Here is a 27,531-nt window from a genome sequence, read left to right as displayed (position 1 = left end):
TCATCAGGCTCGTCAGCGTCGGTATAGAAGCATGTCCTGGCTGCTCCACTCATTTGAATGTCCAGTGCTACCACAGCGTCCATTCCAAGTAGCGACGTATCGTTGTCCGCTATATAAAACAGCACTTGTGCCTGTCTCGTTTTGAACGTAACAGTGGCCGTGAAAGCTCCCAACACGTTGGTGGGCTCGCGGGAAAAATTCAGCAACGTGACAGGGGGTGGCACAACTTTGGCGTCGCTTGCGAACTGCTGTATAAATGTGGACTTGTCCATTATCGAAACAGACGATCCTGTATCAAGCAAGAACGGTAGTGACGTCTTAAAGACTTTTACCGTAATGAAGATTCGTGATTTGCACATTCCCGTGATATGATTCACGAGCGTTGAGTCTTCGTCATCGTCGTCGTCGTCATCCGACAGAATCTGTTCGACTTTTTTGTGCCGCGGCCGTTGTGAATAGCCCTGGGGCGTGCTTCTGCAGACACCTCCGAAGTGACCACGACGACCACACTTGTAACAGTAAAGATTCCGGGCTGGGCACGTGTCGTAACTCTGGCAGCGTTCCAACCCGTGTCCGCAGTTCGCACACGTTCGTCCATAAATTCTCTGACTGTTACGTCTTGGGGGTTGGTCTTGCCACGAGCTAGGCGAAGGTGTGAATTGGACCGACCTACGACCTGGCTGTCCAGACCGTCGTGGTCCACCTCCAGACGATTGTTTCCGGCCGGTACCGCCACAGGTGGCACAGGGCGAAATAGCTGGCGCGCGTGCGTCGCGCGTGCTTCGAGATGTCGATTTTCGGCTCTCAGCACGTTCACTCCTTGCGGGAGAGCGAGAACTGTACCGACGGGAAGACTCTCGAGGTGATGAGTTTCTTGAAGACGGTGGTGGTGTATGATTCCGTCTCAAGCTCCTTTCTGTCGACGATCCTGCTTCGAAGCCTGCACTTCCGGTGGAAACGTTGCAAGTCGATAGAGAGTTCGGTGAAGGCGTCGATGCCGTTGTCCATTCCCGAACTTCACGTCGTGCACGTTCAATGTTGAGAAGCGTCTGAAGGACCACGTCGAATGGAAGAGCGGCATCTAGAACCATTCGCTCTTGCATTTCAGACGACGCGACGCCGATCATGAACTGTTTCCTGACATCTGCTTGCGTTTGGTCTCCAAAACTTGCCGGAATCACTAAGGCTCGCAGCGCCGACAGAAAGTCCTTGAGGGACTCACCCTCTTGTTGCTTACGAAGGTGAAATTGCAGCTGTTGCAGAGTCACGTTGACGGGTTGTGAACTCTGCTTCCAGGAGTTCCACCGTCTCTTTGTAGATGTCTCTCGCCGGTGGACGGCGAGTTTGTTCGCCGCTTGCTGCTGCCGACGTTGCTGGCGCCGTTGCAACAGCACTCTCGGGCGTTGGTAATGAGTCGAATATCTGTTGGCCTGCTTCGCCGAGACAGTTTAGCAGCATGGCCTGCCGACGTTCGGCGTCGTAATCTCGAGCGCCAGTGGCCAGCAGATATCGCTCAAAAATACGTATCCAACGTTTCCATGGAATGGGCGGAGTACCCGGTTTCGCCAAGAACTCTGGTGGAAGTCTGCCGCCGGACGTCGCCATCATGAGATGATGACCTTCTGCTTGCGAGGGAGGCCGTTCTATAGCACAGCCATCTTGAATGTGGCTGGGGACGACCGAAGGACGCGGCTGGACGAACAGAATAATTCGCCGCGAACCAGCCGACGAAACCAAGGGCGCAGCCGATGTCTTGCCGGTGAAGACAATCGGGTCCAGGAACTCCTCGTCGCCAGAAATGTATGTTGTGTCCCGGGCTACGGGGACACTGTGAAGTGAGCAGCCAGTCTGGTCCGAGCGTTCTGATAGACTGTTCTTTTATTAGATCGAGCCAATAGAAGAAAAGAAAGATGAAGAAGAGAAGAATGATGATAGCATCAAACTATTTACAACAATGCGAAGAAAATGAAGTGGAAATCGAAACTAGGTGAACACAACAGATCTCTGTAGGGTATCTTGTGCAGATCCACTGTCGATCCTTAGCAGTGCTCGCTGCACGGTCAGCATCCTCATTCCCAGGAATTCCTACACGGGAAGGTACCCAGCACAATGTTATTTCTTTCTTCCTTTTTGATGCTGAATGTAACCGGTTCCTTATTTTTAGAACAAGTGGATTTTGAACATCCCCCATTGTGTCCAGAGCTCGTAAAGCACTAAGTGAGTCAGTGTAAACAATTGACTTACGGATCTTCTTTTTAAGAATGTGGTCCAGGGCAAGGAGTAAGCCGTAAATCTCTGCGGAAAGAATACAGGCATTATTGTTAATTCTCTGGACACACTTTACGGAAGGCCCCACCACTGAGCAGCCTACATAGGAATCAGTTTTGCTCCCATCAGTGTAGAAACTTGTGAAGTCTCGGTACTGGTCCTGGAGTTCGAAACATTCTTGTCTCAGAACTTCATTAGGGGTCTCTTTCTTGTTGTATTTCGTTAATTTCAACTCACAGTGGAGGGGCATGAGGTCCCAAGGAGCTACTGAGTTCAAGCGCTGCACAACTGAGGGTAGCACATCCAGCAGTACGGACTCAGCAGAAGAACGAATTCTCATGGCGAGAGGTGGAACGAATGAAGGCTTGTTTACGAAAGTCTGCTCATAGTGTACTTGTTCTATGCAGCCCAGGGTCGGGTGACCAGAAACAGACCTAATTCGTAGAGAGTACATGAAGCCTAATTCAAACCTCATTTTCTCCAGTGAGGGCTCATTTGCCTCTACATATAGGCTGAGTATTGGAGATGTGCGAAAAGCACCAGTGGAAAGTCAGAGCCCCTGATGATGAATGGGGTCCAGCATCTTGAGAACCGATGCCCGTGCGGAGCCGTACACAATACAGCCATAATCAAGTCGGGACCGTACGACTGAGCGGTAGATGCGCAATAAACAACACCGATCAGACCCCAGGATACGTGCGACAAGACCTTTAGCATATTAAGTGATTTTACACGTTGCATTTTGAGGCTCTTAACGTGTGGAATGAATGTCATTTTTGAGTCAAATATAAGACCTAAAAACTTGTGTTCGTTCTTTACTGCAATAGGGACTTCATACATACTTAAAGAACACATGCAAAGGAAAAAAAACATTTTTTTTAGGCAGCTTAGATGGAAAAAGGATGTCATACAACGATTTTACAACGAAAAAAAAAATTTTTAGAGCTATATTTACGGCGCTATACGAATTTGTAGTTGGCGCTCGCGGGAGCCGCCGCTGGCCACGTGGTAGGCCCGCGCGCCGCCGCACTGCGTCGCCGCCGCACGCTGAGCGTTGTGCGAACGCCGCTTCAACGCGTTTCTCCACGCCGCCGTCGCCGCCGCCGCACAAGTTCGTCTGCTTCGGGGCGCCGCCGCCGTCGTCTGACCGGCGCACTGGTCTATCACGTCTGCTTGCGCTTTTTCAGGAGCTTCCTTTGGGCTCTAAAAGTTACTTATTCATCTTAGTTTTTTGTTATACTTCAAACAAAGATGAATAAGTTACTTTTAGAGGCCATTGGAAGCTTCCGAAAGAACGCAAGCACCACGTGATAAATAAGGACCAGTCACGTGATAAATACGGACCACTTTTCCGCGGTGCCCGCGGGCGCCAACTACAAATTCGTTTTGCGCCGTAAATATAGCTCTAAACATTTTTTTTCTTCGTAGTAAAATCGTTTTATGGCGTCCTTTTTCCATCTAAGCCGTTTTAAAAAAAATGTTTTTTTTCCTTTGCATGTGTCCTTTAAGGAAGGCTCAAGAAAATTTCCGTGGCGACGAGAGAAGCACACACAAACAGTATTCTCAGGAGAAAACCTAAAACCATTTACATCCGCCCATTTGACCAAATTGTTGATTGCAAGTTGAAGTCGACGTTCACAGATGGACGGATTACAAGATGAGACTGAAATTTGTACATCATCAACATAGAGCGAGTACTGAACAAATGGCGGTATAATACGAGAAATTGAATTCATTTTTACGATAAAAAGTGTGACGCTAAGCACACCGCCTTGTGGGACTCCATTTTCTTGCGAGAATTCTTTAGAAAGAGTTGCCCCAAGCTTCACACGAAAAGTGCGATCCCGGAGGTAACTATGGATGGCACCTAGCACTCTGCCCCGAAGACCAATGTTAAACAAATCCTGCAATATGCCGTAGCGCCAAGTTGTATCAAATGCCTTTTCCAAGTCGAAAAAGACAGAGAAGCAATGCTGTCTATTTACAAAGGCCTCTCGCACAGCAGTCTCAAAGCGGACCAGATGGTCAACCGTCGATCGAGCTGAGCGAAATCCACACTGGTAACGGTCAAGTAGCTTGTTTTTTTTTTTTTTCTAAATAAAATATAAGCCTTTTATTTATCATCCTTTCTAGTGTCTTTGAAAAACAACTTGTGAGAGCTATCGGCCTAAAGCTAGATGCACAGGTAGGATCCTTTCCTGGCTTCAGCAGGGGAATTATGACAGCCACCTTCCAAGATGAGGGGAAGCAACCTTCAAGCCAAATGCGGTTGAACAAATATAATACAAGCTCAAGAGTTTATGGATGGAGGTGCTGAAGCATTTTGTAATGAATGCCGTCTGGCCCAGGAGCCGTCTGTTTGGACGAATGGAGTACCAGCTGCAGTTCATAAAGTGTAATGAATTATAGGGCTCCTGCAAGCCACCTGGCAAAGGAACTGCCTTTTTCTCTGCCTGTAGCTTGTGTCTCTGAAATGACGGAGTGTAATGTTGAGAACTCGAAACGAATTTGAAATGCTCACCAAGGGCATTTGCCTGTTCTTCTAGGCTGGCAGGGCATACTCCGTTTTGGTTCAGGAGTGGGACAGAAAATACCCGGTAAGAGCCTTCAATTTTATGCACACGGTCCCAAACTTTTTTCGAGGATGCACAGCTATTAATTGAGGAAGCATACCCTCTAAAGCTTTGCCGCTTGGCTCGCCGTCGGATATACCTCGCTTGCGCTCGTTTTTTCTTAAAACCGATCAGGTAATTGGCCGTGGATAGCGCCTGAGAATACGCCATGCACGATTTTGTTCTTTCTTTGCCTGGCGGCAGTCTTCGTTCCACCACGGTTTTGGCCTTTTTGAAAGATGTGAGGACGTCATGGGAACGGCAAGCATAGTGGCCTGCAAGATGTGCTGAGCAATGTGCTCGGTGACGTCGTCGATGGAAAGATCATCAAGGAATGAACATGCTATAAGTGAGGCTTCTGTAAAGATTGACCAGTCAGCCTTTTCAAGCTTCCAACGAGGGGTGCGTGTTAAAAGACCAGCAGGAAGATGGTTGAACTCTAAAATGAGTGGAAAGTGGTCACTCCCATATGGATTTTGGATGACCTTCCATAAAAGCAAGGATGACAAAATGAAAGATCAATGGAAGTAAAACTACAAGTTGCTGAACTAAAATAAGAGGCTTCTTTTGTGTTGAGCAGGTACAATCCTGTCGAAAGAACAAACCGTTCAATGAGTGCCCCTCGAGAATCTCTTCTACAGCTTCCCCACAAAGGATTGTGAGCATTGAAATCACCTAAAATGATGTAAGGCACCGGAAGCTGGCTAATTAGATTATCTAGCTCCTCATACTGCAGCTGATATCCCAGGGAGATGTACACTAAGCAGACGGTAATCACGCGGTCCAGCAGCATACGGACAGCGACGGCATAGAGAGAGGTTTGCAAAGCCACTTCAGTGGGCGGGACCATGCGTTGGACAACCACTGCAACACCACCGGAAGCCACAGAGGCGTTTAACCTATCTTTCCTGAACACTTTGAAGTGTCTAAGCACATTTGAGTGACTTTCCTTAAGGTGCGTCTCCTGCAAACAAAAGGCAGCAGGGCGGTGTTGATTTATTAAAAAGGTGATGTCGTCATAACTGGGAAAAAGTCCACGACAGTCCCATTGTAAAAAAACAGACATGATTAATGTTAGGCAGTTAGCTTTTCACCAGAAAGTCACAAGCTTCGTGTAATGGTAGCTAGAGCAAAACTAAGCCAGTCATAGGAGGTGAATTTAGTAAAATGTGAAAAGGACATGAATGATGAGTTAATGAGTCTGCAAGAAGGCAGCTCCGACCGAACCTTTAGGGAAAAGCAATTAAAAATAAAGCCCCAGGCGAGGGAGTCGCCAGTAGTCCTCTGGTTGGTCTATATGGAACTGACCTCTCCGACCTCCAAGGGTGTCGAGACTTCGAGCCGAGGCCACTGGCGGAAGTCGCCGTTACTCATCTGCCTCGGCTGAACCCTAGGAGTAGGTGGAGCAATGGAAATGAGCAAGATATCTTGGTGTCGTGAGGTTGGTGTAGTGACTGAGGATGTAGGACGATGTTCCTGTTGAAAGAAAATACCAGCCTTGTAGAGTATAATTGTCACTTTGGTGGAACAATTGGTTTTTTGCTCTTGTGCTTGCCCTTGGGGACCTGCCACTCCATGTCGTCTGGGTCAGACGCAGGAGTGGATGGTTCTGGCTCCTGGGCGGAGGCTGTTCTAGCCGGTTTAGAGAGGTTCTCGGCACGAGGAGGAAAACCCGGCCCCTACCTCCACCAGCCGGAGGAGCAGAGGTACTGGGCAGGCAGTCGCCCAAGCCGACCTGCTCCTGCCCCTTGGGTGCTGGAGGAGTGGCACAAGAATCGTGCCGCTCCTTGGATGAGGACGCTCCCTCCGAAGAATTCGGTCGGGAGCGTGGTCCCTTCTCCTTGGAAGGAGACCGCGAAGCACTGATAGGTGCGGACACAGCCGACCCATCTTGGGTAGGAGAAACAGCCTGTGAGCCCTCTACATGAGAGGGGACAGGTTGCTGCCCCGTGGAAGTGGTACAACTCTCGCTGGAGGGGGATGTAGGCCTACAAGACGAGAGTAAACGCCCAGGAAGCTGAAGCTTCAGCTGGGGTGTTGGGGACTGCAGTGGCTTCCTAGCATCCGGGAAGGACGTCTGGGTTGCCACCGCAAACTTCAGTGGTGCAGGTCCCCGCTGCACCACCTGTGCAAAGCCGCCCTTGCGCAAAAACGCGAAGCGGCGACGCGTCTCTGGGTATGTAAGGTTTTCTTTCACCTTAAGTAATTTCCTTTTCATCTTTCCATGTCTTATACGATCTGGAGTAAGCAGGGTGGGGCTCTGCAGTTTACACAGAGTGTGTCGTTGGAACAAGAGTCTGCTGCATGGTCGGTTTTGCCACACTTAGCACATGTCGCTTTGCCGCGGCAGTTCTGTGAACCGTGTCCAAATCGTTGGCAGTTAAAGCACCTTCTGGGGTTCGGAACGTAAGGACGAACTCTGCAGTAGAGGTATCCCGCTTTCACAGACTCAGGAAGTGTGGTGGACTCAAAGGTAAGCACGATGTGCCTAGTCTTCAGCTCTTGGCCGTCACGACGCAAGGAGATGCGCCTTGCAGCTGAATCCCGCACAAAAGCTCACCGGACAAAAGCTCACTGGACAGAAACTCACCGGACAAGAGCTCACCGGACAAAAGCTCACCCATTTTTTCACAGACCCGGACAAAAGCTCACCCATTTTTTTACAGACCCGGACAAAACCTCACCAAAACTTGGTGAGGTTTTGTCCGTTGTTGGTTGGTCTTAACACGAGTGCGGACAACTTAGGTGCATGCGTGCGACACAAAAAGGCAACGATAAATTAAATCTGACAGGCGCATGGTTTGTTGATTTTAATAGAAACAAGTTTATTTACCGATTGGTTAGACACGAATGCAGTCCTTCGCTAGCTCCAGCAGTCTTGGTAGATCTCGATGCACATGTAAGCCCTCGCAAATATTTCTAAGACGTTTCTGCAGGTGCAGAGTAATTTTCCGCACCCGCTTTACGGTGGGCTCAGCTCTCCGGGCTTTTGTCAATGCCGTGGCAACGAGCGCCTAATTTTGCTGTAGGCATTCAATCAGCCTCAAGACGCTTGGATGGGCGTGGCCGACGAGCTTCTGGAAGCTGGTACTCTATCTTTCGCAGGTGTTGTTCATCCGGTCTTTATCTTGAAGATTGACGTCGTACATATTCCACCCTATCCCGGGGGAAACTCCGGTCGCCGTTGGCGCGGTCAGGCGACGGGAAGAATCCGCTCTGGGTGCCGCCGCAGATGGAACAGAAGCATAACGGAAACGGCCGTTGACATACGTGCAATCAAAATAGTCCAGCAGGTACCCAATGTCACCGGTAGACTTTCCCCTGGTGTTTAGTTCTTGTGGAACAAGCTGTGGTGGAAGGAACCCGAGCCTATCTAAAATCTCGCACAATTTTCTAAATTGGTCATCTGTCTTGTACTTTTCCAAAAGGCCCAACTCCCGTTCTTTCAAAGTATTTTTAAAAATTCGCAACTCAATGGTGGATGAGGTACAAGTTCTCCTAAAAATGGTCCAATGTCCATTGCGTCCGCACTTTATTTCAGCCCGTGTTTTGCCCGGGTAGGAAAAAAAATTAAGAAATCGAGGTGAGCTTTTGCCCGGGTCTGTCAAAAAACGGGTGAGCTTTTGTCCGGGTCTGTCAAAAAACGGGTGAGCTTTTGTCCGGTGAGCTTTTGTCCAGTGAGCTTTTGTCCGGTGAGCTTTTGTCTGGTGAGCTTTTGTCCGGTTACCCTTGCAGCTACAACCCCCTGCTCAGAAAGGCCCTCCACTACTTCGCTCTCAGAGGCGTCCAGAAGGTCGTCCTCCGAGATGACTCCTTGGATGGTGTTTAATGTCTTGTGGGGTGTCACTGTAACTTTGTAGTCTGACACACAGTTGAGTGCAAGGAGCGCAGAACTCTGGTGGCTGGTCTCAATTTCTACAAGTAAATCGCCAGATGCCAGCTTTTTAGCCTTAAAGTTCTTTCCAATCACACCCTCTAGGACCTTTGCAACAACAAATGGTGACATTTTCGAGAGTTGCTTGTCGCTTTCGGAGTGGAGTACCAAGAATTTTGGGAATCTATAGCTTCCAATTCGATGCAGGGCTTACAGCGACTGCTGGGCGTCTCTCAGATGCCGCAGCCAACTCCAGTGCCTCTGTTGGAAGGCATCGATGACAGATCCATCGAAGACGCTGTTGCTTCACAGGTGAGCCTTTGCATCAGTTCTTAAGCCTGGCTGACATGTTAGCGAGCTTCCCTGCCTCAAAATTTAAGAAATTGCAGGAGGTTTCTGAAGGTGTTTGTTAGAAATTGCTGCATTCAAGTGGCCTTGGAACATTAATGCGGCTGGGCTTGCTCGTCTCATTGTAGGGAGTAACTTCCAATTCGATGCAGGGTTCACAGCGACTGCTGGGCGTCTCTCAGGTGCCATGGCCAACTCCAGTGCCCCTGTTGGATGGCATCGATGACACATCTATCGAAGAGGCTGCTGCTTCGCAGGTGAGCCTTCGAGTCAGTTTGTAAAGGGGCCCTGCAACAACTTTTAGAGCGCAACTCTTAAGCGCCCGTTTCTGGATTGAGCGCCGTCGGTGTTATTGTCGGCGTAATTAGCGCGGTGCATTGAAATGTCCCATAATGCACCGTGCGGGGGAGGGGAGGAGGGGTATACCCTCCCCTCAGTACCCATCCCTCCTCCTCCTCAAGAGCTGCGCTCTAATTCGGCGTTACAGGGTGTTGTAAACGTCTTTCATTTGTGACAGGTTTTTAATCTGCAGTGAACCTGAGCGTACTGAACGTAGTAACTTAGTAAAACTTTTCTCAAATTTCACCTTATTTTAAAACTTATAGGCAGGTTAGAATTACAAAAACAAGCAAAAAATAACCTCCCACATGACATCCCTGGTCGTAGCTTGGGTGGCCGTGAACTCGAGGAGTGGTAGTGAGCTCAGCGAGCGCTCACGGCTGCCGCACTCCATGGCGACGGCTCGATAGGGCACCTCTCAAGCACGTGCTGGATAAGCTGGATGAAGCGGGCAGCCAGGGTGGTTCGCATTGCATTTGCTGCGCGACAAAACTAATTCTGCATAACACTTCATTGACCACAAACGACAGCAAACACGGGGTAAAGATCAGTTCAGAATAAGAGCCACTTCGCGCTCCAAACCGCCAAACGGCCAAACCGCGCAAGCCAAACCTGCTCGCCGAAGGCCTTTGGAATGCTCAGAACCGGTCGGATCCTGCAGCTCATACGACCGCAGCGCCACTGTGTATATCCGGGACCTTTCTACGTTCGCTGCTTCACAGCAATGCGTGGCGCGCGTCGGCGCTTGATCCTACCCTTTTCTAGTGTGCGCCGCCTTTTCCACCACTTGGTGGCGGGTATGTTGACAGGTCATTTCTTGTTTTCATACTTTATAAAATGAATTTGTTTCTTTTTTGATCTAAAATACTGAACAAAAACTACTTTAAAAATAATAGAAACAGTTTGCGCCACTTATATTCTAACTTCTAATCTGATGCAGGGCTCACAGCTACTGCTGGGTGTTTCTCAGATGCCGCAGTCAACTCCAGTGCCCCTGTTGGATGGCACCAATGACACATCCATCGAAGACGCTCCTGCTTCGCAGGTGAGCCTTGCACAAGTTCTGAAGCCTGGCTGACACGTTAGCGAGCTTCCCCGTCTCAAAATCTAAGCAATTGCAGGGGGTTTCTGACGGTGTTTGTAAGAATGACTGCATTCAAATGCCTTGAAATATTAATGGGGGTGATCTTGCTCTTCTAAAGTTGGGAATACCTTCCAATTCAATGCAGGGCTCACAGCAACTGCTGGGTGACTCTCCGGTGCCGCAGCAAACTGCAGCGCCCCGGTTGGATGGTATCGAAGGCACATCAGTCGGAGACGGCCCGGCTTCGCAGGTGAGCCTTGTGTCCATTCCCAAGCATGTGTGACACATTGGAGAGCTTTCCTGCCAAAAAATCTAATTGTGGGGTTTCTAACTGTATTTGGAAGCATATGACGGCATTCAAATGCCTTAAAATAATATTGGGGGCAGCCTTGCAATTCTCAATTTTGGGGGATTTCTTTCGGCTTCCAGTTCCCCTCTCAATAGTTCTACGTCGAAAATATCAATATTAGGATATAAAATCTAGTTAGGTCTCCTAGCAATTTAATAATTTATTTTGCTAGTCAACCGAAAACTTTCAAATCTTGAAATTTGGAGGAAGGGGGGGGGGGGGGGGGACTTGATTGTTCCCTGAATGTCAGATATAAAAATAACTTAATTTCCACCCTTGTAAATTTCACGGTGCAAAACCAATAAATGAAAAACATTATAGCGAAATCAAAGATATTTCTATTTCTTCTATAGGGATCGCAGCAAGACCTATCTGCAAATAGCGAAGAGGAGTCGGATGATGCAGCCGAGTTAGCTGCTCTCGTCATGTCGTACGTACTGCGCCGCAAAGATGGTGACAAGGCAACTGCTGACCTTCTGAGGATGATTAACATCATTGCCCCTGGAAGTGTACCCCAGTCAAAGTACTTGTTACTGAAGGCTGTACATGCTCGTGCGGTAGAAGCAGAAAAACATCACTACTGCCCTGTCTGCAAAGGGTACTTGGGTCCTCCTGGCAACATCTCAAAATGTGAGAATTGTGAGACTGAGCCAGATCCCGAGTCATATCCATTCTTTTTGGTGTTGCCGATAAAACAGCAGCTGCAGCGGATTCTTGTGCAGCCAGATCTTAAGTGGATGCCAGCAACACCAACAGGGCCCGATATATCGGACATCACTGACGGTGAAGAACATGTAAGACTATGCAGTGACTTTTCAAGTGACGACTTGTCCCTGATCTGGAATACAGATGGCATTAGTTTGAAAAGTCGACTTACGATATTTAACCCATACAGTGCCAAATACTCCAACTGGACCCAACCATACGCAAACGAAACATGCTAATGCCAACTATTTGGTTTGGGTTTACCCAGAGCCGTCTATTGGGAGAGTTTGGCCATTCATTGGTATCAATGGGGCGAAAATCTATTGGTCGAATAGTTGATTGACAGGCCGCTCGTGGCCAATCACAAGCCGCAAAATCTCCCCTAGCGGTGGTCGTGAGCCTCAAAAGTAAAGCAGGGTTCGGTAATTTCATTTTAGCGTCGCTAGAGTTAAAAAAGTTAACGCTCGGTGACTGAAAACTTGGTGCATGTGAGCTTTTCGTCATAGCCTTCTTTAATGGTAGAATAAACGAATGCGCACGCGGACACGTGCGTTGGAATAACGTAAACAAAAGTTGTGTAGCCGCGGGAGTTCCGCCGTTCCGGTCTTGTTTGAAAAATGGGTCGTTGTTGTGCTCTGAAGTGCCGGAACAGAGCTTCCAGGGGAATTCGCTTGTTCAAGCTGCCGAAATCCCCGAGGAGACGGAAACTGTGGCTTTCAGGAATCAGGCGTGGCGCGGGGTGGAAACCTCCCGACAGAACGTACCTTTGCGAGGTGAGGTATTGTTCATTGTTAATATTGTGACGCGAGCACGGTGGACGCCAGTGCACTGTGACGAAACCGTGTATTTTGTGATCTATTCTCTACTGCCGTGGAAGCGTCCTGTGCGCTTTCGCTTCACCGCAGAAAGACGAGTGGTTCAGGCCTGTGGCGGTCGTGCGATGATGGATTTGTAAGATCGCGTATTTTGAAAGCGTGAGCCTCTCGTCAGCGGAATAACTGTACTGTGACGCGAGCGGCTGAATACACAGTTTTGACGTCTACCAAAACGTTATTCGCTGCAGGACCACTTCGAGCCCTCCCAGTTCCAGACGAGGTGCTCTGACGGCTGGAGGAGGCTAAAAGCCACAGCTGTTCCGAGCTTGTTTCTGCATTCTGAAAGTCAAGTGAGTCCGTGTAACGAGGATAAGTGAGATTTTTGTTCTTTTGGTATTTACCTAGATTATGAGAGTGAATTAAAAGCAATAATTTATCTTGTGTTAAGATGTTTTTACTGATATGATTTGAAAGAGGCACAGGTGACCTATAATAATGTGGACTTGGTAGGCTGTTGACATCTCTGTGACCTTTTTTTTTTTTTTTTTTAAATCGGAGTGGTCCTTGTGCAAGAGTGCATGAGACACCATCATTCAGTGTTGCAGCCTGACACAGCACAAAACCCCGCCTCATGGAAATGTAAGTCAAAACCCAATAACTCATATTCTGTTGCTTCTATTAAGTTAATGCATGAGGCATTCATCACTCTCAGCTGCCTTGTAATGTTATGACAGCCTCACCAGCTAAGTATCTGTCATGGTTCTTGCATGGCTTGGAGTGATCTCGTGAGGTGGGCAACACCCAATGGACCATTTGCAGAATTAGTGGTTCGAGAGTGCATGGCTAAAAGACGAGAGTTCCCTGGCCGCAGGCACGTCCACTGCGTCCCAATGGCTTATTGTGTCGCAGTGACTTAGATAGAGCTCCCCCAAAACCACTTTTGTCCCCCTTGAGGATTATCTTTCACCCCGAGGTAAATACAAAGAAGCCTTCGTCCCTCTCCGCTCGGCCAGCATGAAGAGAAAGAGAGAAAGGGCGACAAATCCATTTATTCTCGAACCCATATTTCTGCAAAACGAGGATTCTCCTACCGTGTTTGCAGCAACCAGCGGCCAGGACCTCCGGAGCGACCCTGCAGGTCGGCCTGCTGACGCAGCCGCTCCCCACCACCAGCGGGGCGTGCTTCGTGAGCATCTTCCAGGGTCCTGCGTACCCCCGTGTAGCAATACCACCACGCTCTTCGCCGCAGGTGACCAGTGACAACCAGCGCGGCCAGGCCAGCTCAGCTGCCCGCGGCACCTTGGTGTCGGCACACTCCACCAGCTGGGTATGTGGTTCTTGCACGGCTTGGAGTGATCTTGTGAGGTGGGAATCACCCGATTCTCATACCGTGTTTGCAGCAACCAGCAGCCAGGACCTCTGGAGCGGCCCTGCAGGGCGGCCTGCTAACGCAGCCGCTCCCCACCACCAGCGGGGCGTGCTTCGTAAGCATCTTCCAAGGTCCTGCGTACCCCCGTGTAGCAATACCACCGCACCCTTCGCTGCAGGTGACCAGTGACAACCAGCGCGGCCAGGCCAGCGCAGCTGCCCTCGGCACCTTGGTGTCGGCGGCCTCCACCAGCTGGGTATGTGTCATGGTTCTTGCACTGCTTGGAGTGATCTCATGAGGTTGGCAACACCCAATTCTTGTACCGTGTTTGTGGCAACCAGCGGCCAAGACCTCTGAGCGAACCCTACAGCCTCTTTCTCCATCATACATTTTACCTAAACTCACTGAAGATGTCTTTCTTCAGATGAGCCGGAAGATCAAGCAGCTGGAGAACGAGAATCATCGCTTGGTGAGGCAGGCTGCCTTACAAAAGACAAGGGAAGCGACATTCCGGTCTCACTTGCACAAGTTCTTCACTGCGGACCAACTGGCAGCTCTATCGAGATCCGGCAACAGGGGGTCCAAGTGGTCTAATGAGACGGTGAAGAAGTCGCTGCAGATGCGATTTGCATGTGGCAGCTTGGGCTACGACTTGCTACTGGAGGGGAGCTTCCCATTGCCGTCGTCTAGAACTCTGGGGCGGCGGCTTGAAGGCAAGTTTGTTGTCAAACCACTCAAATGCTTCAAAGCTCCCTGTTGATTATTTGCAGATATAATATCCTTGTTAGTAACTGTAGTGTTTTTGTATTTTACACAATTTATTTTTAAATAAGTTGGTGTCATGGTTCCTTTTTCACTTAGTTGCTGTGTGGTATGAAGGGGTAGATTATTGATATTGTTTTGGAATGATTCTCTCATCGCAGGCATACAGCACTAGTTTGACCTCAGTATCTTGCACGCGTCGAGATGTGAATTCAAGTTTAGAGGGGGAGTGTTTCCTTCACTCCCAATTTTTGTAACCTTGCTGATGCGACCATGGAGGTAATTATGCTGACGGTGTCTAGGAGAGCACCCTGTAATGATGATGGTCGAATGAGGCTTATGGATTCCATACGAGCACTGCATGAACACTTGACTTGGGTTCGTGACAATAAGTGCCTCGGCAAACATTTGGGCAGCTCATGACTAATCTCTGCACACGAATGGCCAAAATTAAACACTGTTTACAGCTCAGCACATGCTGCACATGTTGCCATCCCCAACCTATGACTATACAGAGTCCTCACGTGACGTCATTCTAGTCACCATTCCCAGGTACTAAGCGTCCCATTAATGTAGTGGAAGGTAGGTCTAATCTGCACCCCGTGATTGGCGCGGCCCTACTAGAATAAAACGTCATCATCTCACCTACCAATCGTGTGTGTCCTGTGTCCTGTGATGTCGAGATCGCTCTAGCGCTCTTATCAGTTGCTTTGGGACTCGCGATGAGTTGGCCGCGTGCCGTTCGTTCGGTGATGTGCACAGTTTCTAAGTGCTGGCAAAGTCGCGATTGCAGCGAGTTAGCGCAGTTGAGTGCGCTTCTTAACGAGCACCGGTGTGCTGTGCAGAAGCGACACTTACAGAGAAAACACCGTGATTGTGCGTATTTCGCAGGCACTGCGATTGTGCATTGAGTGGAAGGCACACCTCCAGAGGAGAAGAGGTCATGCGCGTGTGCGACGAATGCAGGAAAACATTGTAATGTAGCGTAATGATTGTTCATGTTCCTGGTCAATATAAGTGCTTACCTCAAGGCCAAAAAAAACAAAAAAACTGGCTTTTACCATGAATCTGTGGTACTCTACAATTGAGGTTCCGTCAAGCAGTGTGCATCATTGCTCATCATTTCTTTAGTCTAAGATTTAAAACGAATATTTGGGTATAGCAAGAGGACTGACAAATCTCTCATCTACTTACAATCTCTATGTAGGGCTCAGAATTAACTGAGCCTTGGCAGTGGGTAGGCAGATACTTGAGAATAACCTAAATGAAACCAGCTAGATTTTCCTTTACAAAGTATAATCATTGCTCACATGCTGAGTTTGTGCACTAGAAAGCTATATCTACAGGAAAAATGCTGTTGACAAGGAGAACTAAATGACAAGCTTCATTTGTTGCTTCGATTAACAACTGCAGAATTTACGCACATCCTTGAGAACGTGAACAAAACATACTCAAAATTACTCTTGTCTAACCTCATTTCAGTGGATTACTGTGCCCCTTGATATTAGGTGTTTTAGGTATGATAGTCTTTATATCATATCTAAAATGACTTTTTATTCATACTCGTTCACACTCATCCATCACTCGAATACTATAATGTTTTGAAAAATGTGTACTAAGGTAAGAGTGCTAAGCTAAGTTAGCATGTAGCTTAGCTTGTTTGTAGCTAGCTAAGCTAGTTACACACGACTGGAAGCTAACTTAGGTTAGCTTCCATTAAGCTAAGCTACCTTCCGCCATCTTGACATCAACACTCTCAAGATGGCGGAAGCTGAACGCAATGGCAGTATCAGAAAGGCACCGCAAGTATTCAATATGCGATTCGAAATTATTCGACCCAGGTCAATATTAGCTTCTTATTCGCTTGAAACATAAAATTTGTTATTCGCACATGCCTGGTTAAGGGGAAACTAAAGCGGTTTTGTACCTTTAAAGAACACTTGCATCATCTTCATATTGCCTCCAGTATCACGAATATTAAAATTATTTGTCAATTTGAGGCCCGGAGTAGCCATCAAAGCATTTTGACCATAGCGCTGAAGCCCCGCCCTCCCGAGGTGTAAGAAGCTAGGAGGAAATTTCTGAGAGACAGCAGCGTCGCAACAAGGATCCTCGGAATCTCTGCAGCTATTGCAAGCTTATTTGAGCGGTCAACTAATTGTGTGCGATTCACCTCATGCTCACGATTTTCGCTCGCCTGTTTGTTTTGACGTAAGTTTAGTACACCTATAAACTTTCATAAAAGATTTAGCGGATGTTGGTCAGGCGTGAAAGATTGTAGCGGGAACTAGGCGTCTGTAGCAGATGACGCACCATTTCACGAGAATAAAAAAAGCACTGCATTGGGCAAGGCTGGTCACATGTGCCGGAACACTGCACGAGAGATGGTGCTTGAGCTTCGGTGGCCAGGTGAAAGTTCTTGACGTGACATCATGCCGAGTGAATTTTTTAAATATTTCTTTGCGTTGGGTGATACTTCTTGAGCAAATAGTGCATATTCAAATTTGCAGGATACAAATACGGAAGAATTTACCTCTAACTCATTTTTTTTGGAGAACCTCTTTAGCTTCCCTAAAGTGTTTTCAACAAAATCAGTCAGTGGTTCACAAATCGGACTCGGTGACACTTTTAGCAACGCCCAGCTACCAAAGTAACCATGGAGTGTACTTTACTTCAGTGCTGGCATTCATCACCTTTGCTCATGAAGTGGAACTGCCAACTTTAGGAGAATGGCAAAAACTCATAGAAAACCAGCAAAAACCATTCGTATGGACAACAGGAATGGAAGTTAGCAGCCTTTTCTTCGTTTAGTGCCCATGCTGTTCTTTTATTGACTGAGGGGGAAGTTTCAAATCATTGATTCCTTCAGTTGTGTTTACCAAACATTGCATACACTTGATGATCTAAAGCAGTTCTGTGTTTGTAGGTGAGCACTGCCCTACGGGTCCTCAGTCACTCCACGGCCACTGCCCTGCGCTTCCTGGTGGAGAATCATGGCTGGAGCACCAACTTCCTCACCACGGCTTGGTTCTTGGAACAGGTCAACAAATGGTTTGATCTTATGAGCAGCAGGCACCCAGTCCTTGCGATCAGCAGGCAAAATGAGGCCTGCTACAAGAACACCCTTGTCTTTCTGGTCAAATTTAAGGATCTTTTTATCCACCTCACTATTGGGGATGGGGCGTTCAAGCCAGTGCAGGCGGGGGTAATCCTCTCTACTAAGTCCATTCTGGACCTGCAGCAAAGTCTCATTGAGAGACATTCTTTTTCATTTGTGCTCACATCCAGATTCACGCAGGACTGCCATGAAAACTTGTTTTCGGTAGTGCGACAGGGCAACCCTATCACAACTTCTTGGAGTTTAAGATGACCTTGAAAATCATCACACACTCGCAGTACCTGAAGGCGTCCAAGGCAGGGTCCTACGAACTGGACGATGCCTCCTTTTACCTGGCTGACCTCGCATACTTGGATGTACAACGTGCTGTGCCCACCGACATTTTTCTTGAGGAGGTAGAACTCACCATGTCACAACCTGAGGAGGATAGCTTTGACTATTACGCTGGTATGTGGTACGAAGAGTTGTAAAAAATAATGCTACATGTGACATGTGTGCTGCAGCTGTTCGAGTCCCCATGGCACCTGCAAATAGCCTCCTCAGGCTAAAGAGTTATGTCCCTGACGCTCTGACCTGCCCCTCTGAAGCTGCACGCACCCTCTTCACAATTTGTGAAAGTGTCTTTCGCAGCCTCATTGCGGATTTGATGCATGCACGGGGCATCCTGGACGGCCTATCGGCGAGGATGGCTGCAGAGAGCCAATGTGTTCAGCTGCCCAACTGCCATGAAATCAAAATGAAGCTCATCAGGCGATTCTGCCATGCACGGCTGCAACTGTTCCTGCGGGAAAAAAGTCGCGAGTTGGCGGCTGGGGCAGCTGAACGCAGGGACTTCGGCAGTCGATGGCAGGACCTCGGAGAACTAATTAGTGTTTTAGATTGCCTTAGTTGATGAAACTGGTGTCCCGTTCTCATTTTTTTTTTACTTTACTTTCTTCTTTGTGTTAAGGGCAGCTTTCAATTTTTGCGTTCCTTGTTTACCGAGGCACTTCTGAATTTTTTTTACTCTTGCAACGGTTGTTTGTGCGAGGCCCTTTTTCTTGTGATCTCCATGTAAGCCTACGTGAAGCCTCTGCATTTTTTTTTATGCTTGCAACACATGTTTGTGGGAAGTTTCTTGTGCTGTGCTTGTAAGCATCTGTAATTTTTTTATGCTTGCTACGGGTCTGTGAGAAGCCCATTTTCTTGTGCTGTGCCTGAGGCCTCTGAATTTTTTTACGCTTGCTATGGGTCTTTGTGGAACACTTTTTTTCTTAGGCTCTGCCTGTAAACCTGTGTGAGGCCTCTGAATTTTTTTTACGCTTACTAGAGATGTTTGTGGGAAGCTCTTATGCTCTACGTGCAAGCCTGCATGAGGCCTCTGGATTTTTTTCATGCTTGCTTCAGATGTTTGTGGGAATCCTTTCTTTTTCTTGTGCTCTGCGTGCAAGCCTGCATGAGGCCTCTGGATTTTTTTCATGCTTGCTTCAGATGTTTGTGGGAATCCTTTCTTTTTCTTGTGCTCTGCGTGTAAGTTTGCGTGAAGCATCTAAATTTTTTTCACACTTTCTTCAGCTCTTTGTGGGAAGCTTGCTTTTTCTTATGCTCTGCATGTAAGCCTGAGTGAAGTCCCAGAATATTCTTTTTCTTTTACGCTTGCTTCAGATGTTTGTGGGAAGCTTTTCTTTTTTTGTGCTCTGTGCGTATGGCTGCATGAAGCCTCTGAATTTTTTTACGCTTGCTACGGTTCTTTGTGGGGAGTACTTTTTCTTCTGCTCTGCGTGTAGGCCTATGTGAAGCTTTCGCTGTCATGCAAACTTGCTCTTCTGTATCATGTTTTTTTTTTCTTGTCCTCCTTCTTGTGCTGTGCACTGCTTATGTTTCACTCATCCCTTTTTGCTTCATGTGGATGTTTGTAGCCTACACTTTCCTTCCTGGTGTCTTGCATGAAAGCCTATGCAGAGACTTCCTGCCCATGTTAGCTTGTCTTTTCCCCTGTCATTCTTCTGTTCACTTTCCTCGTGTCATTCGCATACCTCAAAATATGCACTCTCTCTGTATCCTCAAGTTTATCACTTCTGCACTTGCTTAAGACATTTGCAAGCCATCCCTTTACTTCATGAGCTTTCCATGTGAGCCTTCACCGTGCAGCACCTTTACGCTTCTGGGAGCCTATGCTTTGCCTCCGACCCTTTTGGTCTATCCACTTGCCTATTTTAATTTTGCAGTTTCTGTGTTTTTTCTTGCAGAGGCATGAGACCCATGTCCCCTCCATGGTCATCGGTTGCAGCTTTTGGGTCTGTCTCATTTTATTTCATTGTAGTTGCAGACTTAATTATTGTCAGGTATCTGTGTGTTAGTTTGTTTGCAGTAGACCTAACTGCCGCCATTTCCTTTCCGTGAGTTAGTTTTTGTCAGACGCTCGTACTCAGTGTAACAGGTGCAAGGGCTGGGTTTTGTTGCTGTGTCCAGGATGTTGCAAGGAGACTGCTGGCCAATGGACTTCTTCCAAAACCGACGCGCCCAATTGCAGCGAAATACCATGCAGTGCATTCTGGGAACTAGTTGGCCACTCAGTTTCGGTTTCGACTGAGCAGATTCATCTCATGCTATCACGCCGCGACCGAACGCACTGCTTGCAATTTCGATTACCTGACTTTTTTACGAATGTACAATATACTCATTCTCGAGCGATAGAAAACGAAGGCCGGGGCACTTTTTTTGGTTCCCGAAACACCGGATATTTGAGTGCGTATGGAAACGTATTAGGACGTGGCTTATTCACATCATCTTTGAGTTCAATTTCAATAATCCCGTCTAGTACCATTGAACTACAAGTGAAATTCGGTCACCTGGAGCATTACACATATTTTGTTTGCCAAATGTCTGCTTCTTGTTACTTCATTGGGCGAAAAGCAAGCCACATCTTCACAGGAGTATCAAAGTTGAGCCCAGCGTTGACGCGTAAACTTTTAAGGAAATGCAATAAATTCGACCTCACTACTGCACCAAAGTTACTATGATGTCTTCCTCGTGTCATCATATATCTCCCACTCAAATTTTATGCTGATAGACGATTAAGTTTTCGCAAACGCGGAGATGGGCTAGCTACAACTGAGGCCCTAACAAGCGTCCCCTACTCCTCGCGAAGCCTTTTTGGACGAGCTTTTACTGACGCCCAAGATCTGTGCCTGAACGGTGTGTCCGAAATTATCGCAGCATACTCAGGCAGGAAGAAAGCTAACACATGACAAATATTATGACCATTAGCAACCGTCAAATGCACTTTGAAAAATTTCGTTCGTTTGGCGCACCGCATAGGGGTTCATACCCGTCCGGCGTACTTCTGGCGAATGGTGCAACATTTTTCACACAAGTGCTCGACTTTTGCTTTCTTAAAACGGTCTGTATGCGCGAATGTGCCTATACGATTGCAGGATAACTTTACGTGCATACGCGATGTTGAATATTAGTAAAATGCAAGTGGGTGGGGACTTCGCTTCGTGCAGTGCTGCGGGTCAGTACAGATAAGAGATAAGAAGCTTTTCAGTGGCACCTCAGAGTTTTACTTCGCATACACAGGCGTATTAAGAAAACAGTAATTGCAAAAAGTAGTATTTCTTCTATGGACGCACGAAACGAACAAACTTCCTGATCAACAACATATAATGTAAAGGCGCGAGCTTGATGTATGCATACTTATTGGTTGCTACAGCCTGTTGATTCGTACATAAGCAAGATCCCCGAGCTTCGCAGCGTCGAGATTCCCAGCACTGGCTCGTCCAGATACCTCGAAACGCTAACAAAAAGGCTCAAGTACAAAAATAGAACAAGCATGTGTTAAGAGAAGCTATATACGTCTCGGGCTTGTGCTAAAGCTTCGAGGTCTGGCCATTTAGGTTAGTTTATAGACCACAAATGACGCTCTCGGGACCAGAAAACATGAGATAATGGCCGTTTATAGTCCACGCTCTGTGTGTAATCTCTGGTCGACGTGTCGATCGAAACCGAAACCATGCCACTCTCCTCCCTGGCCAACTAGTTCCCAGAGTGCAACGCGCGCCGTGTTGCATGCAGGGCTTTATGGAAGTAGTCTGTTGTGTGCATGCATCAAGAATAGTTGTGTGTCAGAAGTTCCTTTATTTCCTTGTTTTTTGACTCCATACAGACCAATGTTGAAATTGTTGGTGGCTGCTTCATCCATGGAGTGCAAGGATCATACCTATTTGTTTATTAGGGAATAATTGACATGGCCGTGTTATACATGTTTGTTACATGGTCACTGGAAAGTGTGGGAAAAGAGAGAAAGCCCATGGCCGTTGCACAGGGAAGCCCCCAGAAACACTGACCCCTGGTGGTGGCATGATCCAACACTTTGCCGCACAAGCTAAAGGTTCATCTTGGTTGGTGTCCCCCGTGCCTGAGTGGGGCATCCTTGCACTGCTTAAAATGCCTGCTCAGTTCCTGGTCCATAGCCTGGTTTTTTCACTTGTTAACTGCCAATCAAGTTAGTGCCCACTGGTAATTTCATCATCTGACTAAAAATGAGTTGAGTTAAAGCGTCTGGGGCACAACTGGCCCAGGTGGTGCTTCATTGTGCCATGGTGGATTTTACCAAAGTCATGCAGTTTTCGACAGCCTGGAAGATGATCTTGGTCCCCATTGTTCTACAGCTCCCATGTTTCTTTCAAAAACAGGGCTGCTTTCTTTAAGCTTGCTAGGTCTTTCCAGGTCTACCTTTGGCTCCTGGGTCTCAGTGATGAGGTCCATGCAGCAAACTCTAGGACAAAAGTTGAACACGAGCTCTGTTGGAGATTGTCCTCCTGTGGTAGGCGGTGTGCGAGGGTACACAAGGAGCCATCTTGGCAACTATGCGGCCAAAGAACCACCCGAGAGTTTCTTTAGACTGTCCTTGATCGTTCTGACAGCTCTCTCGGGAAGTCTGTTTGACTGTGGATAGTTAGGTGCAGTCCTTAGGTGGCCAATTCCATTCTGAGTAATGAAGTCGGTAAACAGCGTGCCGGGGAGTGGTGTTCCATTATTGGACACCAAGCAAACAGGAAGTCCTAACCAGGCGATCGTGTTCCTCAGATATTCGACTGTTGCAGTGGAGTTGGCTGGCTGCTGATGCCAGTGGTTTCTTTCAATCTTGGTAACTGTTTACCACAATTAGCACCGTTTTACCTTCGATAGGTGCAGTGCAGTCCATGTAAATTCTTGTCCATGGAACCGTGGGTTCTGGCCAAGCTTGTGGCTCTGCTTCTGGTGGCATTAATGCAGCCTGTTGGCATATTGTTCAAGGTTGTACGGCATCAACCATTGCCTTACCTCATTGCGTTGATACCCATGCGTGTGTCATGGAATTCTTGGAAGAAGGTTAACCTCCTATGGGCCTTTTGACTCCGTGGATGATGTGTGACGACACTGGTCCAACTGCCTCTGGAGGTGTGGCACATTCAGGATCAGTTCCTCAGTGTGGTTGCGATACACCAGGAGCCTGACGCAGCAGTGTCTGCTTTGCCTTGTTAAAGCCGTCGTCTTCCTTTAATACACACCTCTATTTCACATTTTTCCGGAGCAGGTGGTTGAATGGAGCCAATAGCTGAAACATTTGAGGCAGGCAGCTTGCATGCTATAGATGATGAATCCTGAGAAATAACAAAGTGCATGGCAATTCCATGGAGCAGGAACCTTCAGGTTGGCTTTCAGCTTGTTGAGATAGGTAGGTAAGTCTATCTACCTAGTGATCGAGCTGAACGACTGACTTGCTTGCATCCAAGCTCGCAGGAAAGTCCTCAGAACTACTGGCCCTCTGGTAGCCGGACCCATCAGTGACATTGCCTTTATCTTTTGTAATTAGGTGAAAGCTTGGTAACTTACTCGGGTGGACGAATATCAGATTTTTGTCATTTCACATCATTCATGCTATCTAATTAATTAATTTGAAGTTTTTTTGAGTGTCCAAATTGTGAAAATATTTTGAACTTTTCCATGGTATATACTGGTAGTTTAGTGGCTGGATATTAAAACTGAATGTGTGACAAATGTTAGAAAGAAGGTCCTGTCGGTGCCCATGCAAACGACCAGGGGCGGATCCAGACCTCCATTTTAGGGGGGGCGGTTCCTCGATGTAAAACGGCGGGGAGGGAGTGTTTATATTTTTTGTAGAGTTATCGTTTTTACTAAACTCTGTTAACATAATATAGATCTTGAGAGCTTTTGTATCGGTTTACCTGTCGGGGATGAACTCTTTGAATTAAAACCTTTCGGGTGACCACGCTAGAGGCAAGTATCTCGAAAATTGTGGTGGCACTATCCTTTCTGGAACTTGGGTTTCAGACCGACACTACGTGAGCAGTCGATTTAGGGAAGCTTAAAGACATTGCCTTGGCAGACATTCTGGTTGGAGCTAGTGCTTAACTGCTGCGGCAACGGGAAGAGCGGCTTAAATCAATGGAGCGAGTACGTCACAAACAAGCGACAAAAATGGCCCGGCGGCTTCGACGCTGCTCGCGGCGTCAAAACACTGTTGACGCAGCGAGCGAAACGAAAGCTGTCAGGCAAGTTCGTCGGTTGTTCGCCGTATATTTGGAATGTCTAGAGCGCAGCACATGCGGCATTGCCAACCCAAACTCGTGTTTTCACGTGTTCTGGATGCAACTCGAGAGAACGAAAGAGAATAATTGTTGAATATTTATGAAAGCATGTTGCAGTTCTGCAACTATAACTTTTAAACTTAGATAAGACCTTAAACCAGCAATGGATCCTTCCAAATTATATTCAATTGCAATTCGTCTGGATATTTTCTGTGTGAAAAGAACACTTGTTTCTGGTTAGTTAGCTCATTCGTCAGGGTCGAGAGGACAGGTGCAGAGATATGATGGGGCAGAGCGGTTGTCCGGTCGGCGAATCTCAACTGGGCTAAAGGCCGATCACGACTGCAGCATGGATGTTTGGGAGTCGGTGTTCACTCGAAGGGGCACAGGCACTCTCTATTTAATTTATGTATAGTCGGATCTTTGAAAAGGCTCGTTTTCCCCAAGTCCCTTAGGTAGGGAATTCGAAGCCGCAGTCAGAAACCAGCAAGCCCCGCCTCTGTTCCATTAGACACACACATATTCGCTCCTGCAAAGCCGGGCGAAAGCTCTGCCGTCAATCCACAGGAGCCGCGTTTAACTCGAAAAGTAAAGACGGCGCCAAGGGGAGACAAGGGGTAGCGGGCGCCTTTCCTAAAATATGTCCCGCCACCCTAAGTTGAAACGGCATTGTATACAAATAAATGCCTACGGCGTCGGCTTGAGGACCCCGTGTAAGCTAGGGTGCCTTCATGAGCGCACATGAAGGCTCCCTAGCGTAAGCAGCCTCCAGCCTTTAGAGTGCTCGTACCGTTTATCTTTCTTTTATTAGCTTCCCGCCACGAGAAGTCGTACCGCAGGCAGTATGAAGCCCATTAGAGAAAACATCTCCCCCTTCTGGCACTCGTCGGCTTCTTTCTGTATTCCGCGCTGCGGCGCTGATCTGATCCTCAGTGAGGGATGGAGGCGAGGATGAAAGCGGGCTTAGGTCGTGGGGAAGTCCAGAGCGTCTTCAGGAGAAGCTCAGACCCCGACTACACTGTACCCAGAGCATTTGCTTCCTCTCTCAGTTGAGAAGAAAAGCAACTGGTCTCCTGGTTGTACAAGCTGTATCCTGCGTCGATTGCTTACGTTTTTTTTTCGAGCTGACGAAGAACCCCGGGGGGAGGGGGGGGGGGGGTGCCTGGCGAGGCGTTTGGGAGGGCGATCACCCCCACCGCCCCCCCTTGGATCCGCCACTGCAAACGACACCGCTATTTTAGAACCCCATAAATTGTCGGAGCAGTATAGAAAGAGGGAACAGTGCAATTTATTAGAAACGAAAGAAGGGGTCCACCGTGCACATCGGTACTGGTTTGGTGATTGGATGAGTCAATTCAGGGACGTTCAGCGCTTGTATGAAGGCTTCCTAGAGGCCGTTTCATTCACATAATGTGATCCTTCCAAGAAAAAAAACGAGTAAACTGACCTTGTAGTATTTTTCTTCGTTGTTGAATTCATTCATCCAGATCTCAGTTTAGTTGGTTAAATTATTCATATCCTTTTCATTAAAAGTCTCTATATAGCAGCACGTGTCGGTATCATTCTATGAAGTCTGTTCGTAGACGATAGCGTGGCACCTCAACAGGACCCCGTTGAGCAAAATGACTGATCTTGTTGAGGCGAATGAAGTGCCTCATGAACGAAGGCAACAGTGAGAGTGAGAGACGCACCCACTCACGAATGTTTAAGTCCTCACAAAGGAAAATGTGTCTAACGAACTTAGCAACGTTTCTATTAGAGCCCCGTCTGTCTTCACTGACATACTCAGCAACTCTGGGCATTTCCGTGCCCAGCGCCAGTGCTCACCATTAATAAAACGCAGTCTTAAAATGTTTGAGTCGTGTATACGCTCTGTGCAGGATTATCTCTCTAGAAATTATTAACTATACGAGAAGGGCGCAAACTTTTGTCGCGATGAACAAAGAAGGTAGTGCTCCTCGGCCAGACTAGTAACTCTAGCGCGACTAACATCACCGACATAAAAAAAAAAAACTAGCTTTTTAGCAACCTAGGTTTTTCAAAAAGGTTGTTTACGTTAAAACATAGAAAACACAATCAGCAGGCCGTGTTTGGCTCGCCTCCGAGCAGCGGTTGCTGTTGTTAGCTTGGAGACTATGCTGGGCTGTCGATGAGAAAGCTGTCGTAAAATTTCCAAAAATATATATTTATTATTGGCGCAGTTGGTTCTGTAATTGTTTACTCAGACTTCTTTTTGAGCGTGTTCTAAGAGCCATGTTAACAGGTAAAAAGAAAACTAAAAAGTTATACTTCTCTTATTTGTTTGCAGCACAGTCAACAAGCTGCAAAGAGCAGCATGAACAAAATGAACCGGGAAAGGTGTCCAGCCACCAGCAAGCTGACGACTGCGCCACTTCACCATGCTGTGCCACGACGCCAAATTGTGTGCCAACGCCAAGCTGTGCCACGACGCCAAGCCACATCGCTGATGTACCAGATGAGCCTCCGAGATTTTGCTCAACGCTTTCCACCAACCAGAACCAAATGTCTGACGACGACCCGTCGTTGCCAATGCCGACTAACGACCTGGACAAGCAAGCCAGGCAAGCACGGGGTCCTTTTCAGCCTCATCTGGGCAGCTATGCCCAAACAGAAACGAATAATCGAAAGCGCAGCTTTTGTGAACACTGGTTTGCAAAGTTCAGCTGGCTTGAATACAGTCCAGCAAAAGATGCAGCCTTTTGCTTTTGTTGTCGGGCGTTTCCGCTGGGCAGTGGTACCAAAGCACATTTAGACCCATCCTTTGTTTCAACTGGGTTTCGAACTTGGAAGAAAGCGATAGAAAGGTTTAATCAGCATGAAAGGTCTGAGGGCCATCTTAACAGTGTTGTGTCATGGAATTGCTCCAAAGCAAACAGATCGATTGCTTCAATGCTGGATGAAAGCTTTGAACGACGAGCGTCTCAAGTTGAAGAAAAACGAAAACAAAATCGTGAGGTGCTAAAGCGCCTTACTGACATCGTTGTTCTTCTCTCAAAGGGAGGAAGCCATTCAGAGGGCACAGTGAAAATAAGGAAAGCGCAGAGCAAGGTCTATATTTAGAGATAGTTAATATCTTAAAGAAGTATGACCCCGTTTTGCGGGGCCACTTAGAGTCAGGCCCAAAGAACGCCTCCTACATCAGCAACAGAATACAAAATGACATCCTAGAGTCACTGCATTCAGCCATTTGTTCTTCGATTGTCCACCGCATAGAAGGTAAAACAGTCTCGCTCATGTGCGACGAAACAAGTGACTGCAGTCATCATGAACAACTCTCTGTTGTTATTAGGTA

At 47.6% G+C, this 27,531-nt stretch overlaps 2 protein-coding genes across 2 annotated transcripts in view; one reads left to right on the top strand and one right to left on the bottom strand.

Moving 5' to 3' along the window:
* LOC121836126 overlaps nucleotides 1-27,531 on the bottom strand; it is a 151,738-nt gene that overhangs the window by 90,014 nt on the left and 34,193 nt on the right. The window lies entirely within an intron of this gene.
* LOC115312226 lies at nucleotides 14,371-27,138 on the top strand. Its single transcript, XM_040223356.2, has 4 exons — nucleotides 14,371-14,476; nucleotides 17,452-17,565; nucleotides 19,872-19,919; nucleotides 26,527-27,138. The coding sequence occupies exons 3-4, from the start codon at nucleotides 19,896-19,898 to the stop codon at nucleotides 26,989-26,991; spliced, it is 489 nt and encodes a 162-aa protein (XP_040079290.2). The 5' UTR covers nucleotides 14,371-14,476; nucleotides 17,452-17,565; nucleotides 19,872-19,895; the 3' UTR covers nucleotides 26,992-27,138.

This window comes from Ixodes scapularis, unplaced genomic scaffold (genome assembly GCF_016920785.2).
Source record: "Ixodes scapularis isolate PalLabHiFi unplaced genomic scaffold, ASM1692078v2 PGA_scaffold1__304_contigs__length_218370807, whole genome shotgun sequence".
Classification (NCBI taxonomy): Eukaryota; Metazoa; Arthropoda; class Arachnida; order Ixodida; family Ixodidae; genus Ixodes; species Ixodes scapularis.
This window is presented reverse-complemented; position numbering and strand designations above follow the sequence as displayed.

Bases quoted from the DNA above. Each gene is read 5' to 3' on its own strand.
- LOC115312226 (XM_040223356.2), top strand. From the start codon at position 19,896: ATGGTCATCGGTTGCAGCTTTTGG. The intron at 19,920-26,526 runs GTCTGTCTCATT...ATTTGTTTGCAG, and splicing joins TCATCGGTTGCAGCTTTTGG to CACAGTCAACAAGCTGCAAA.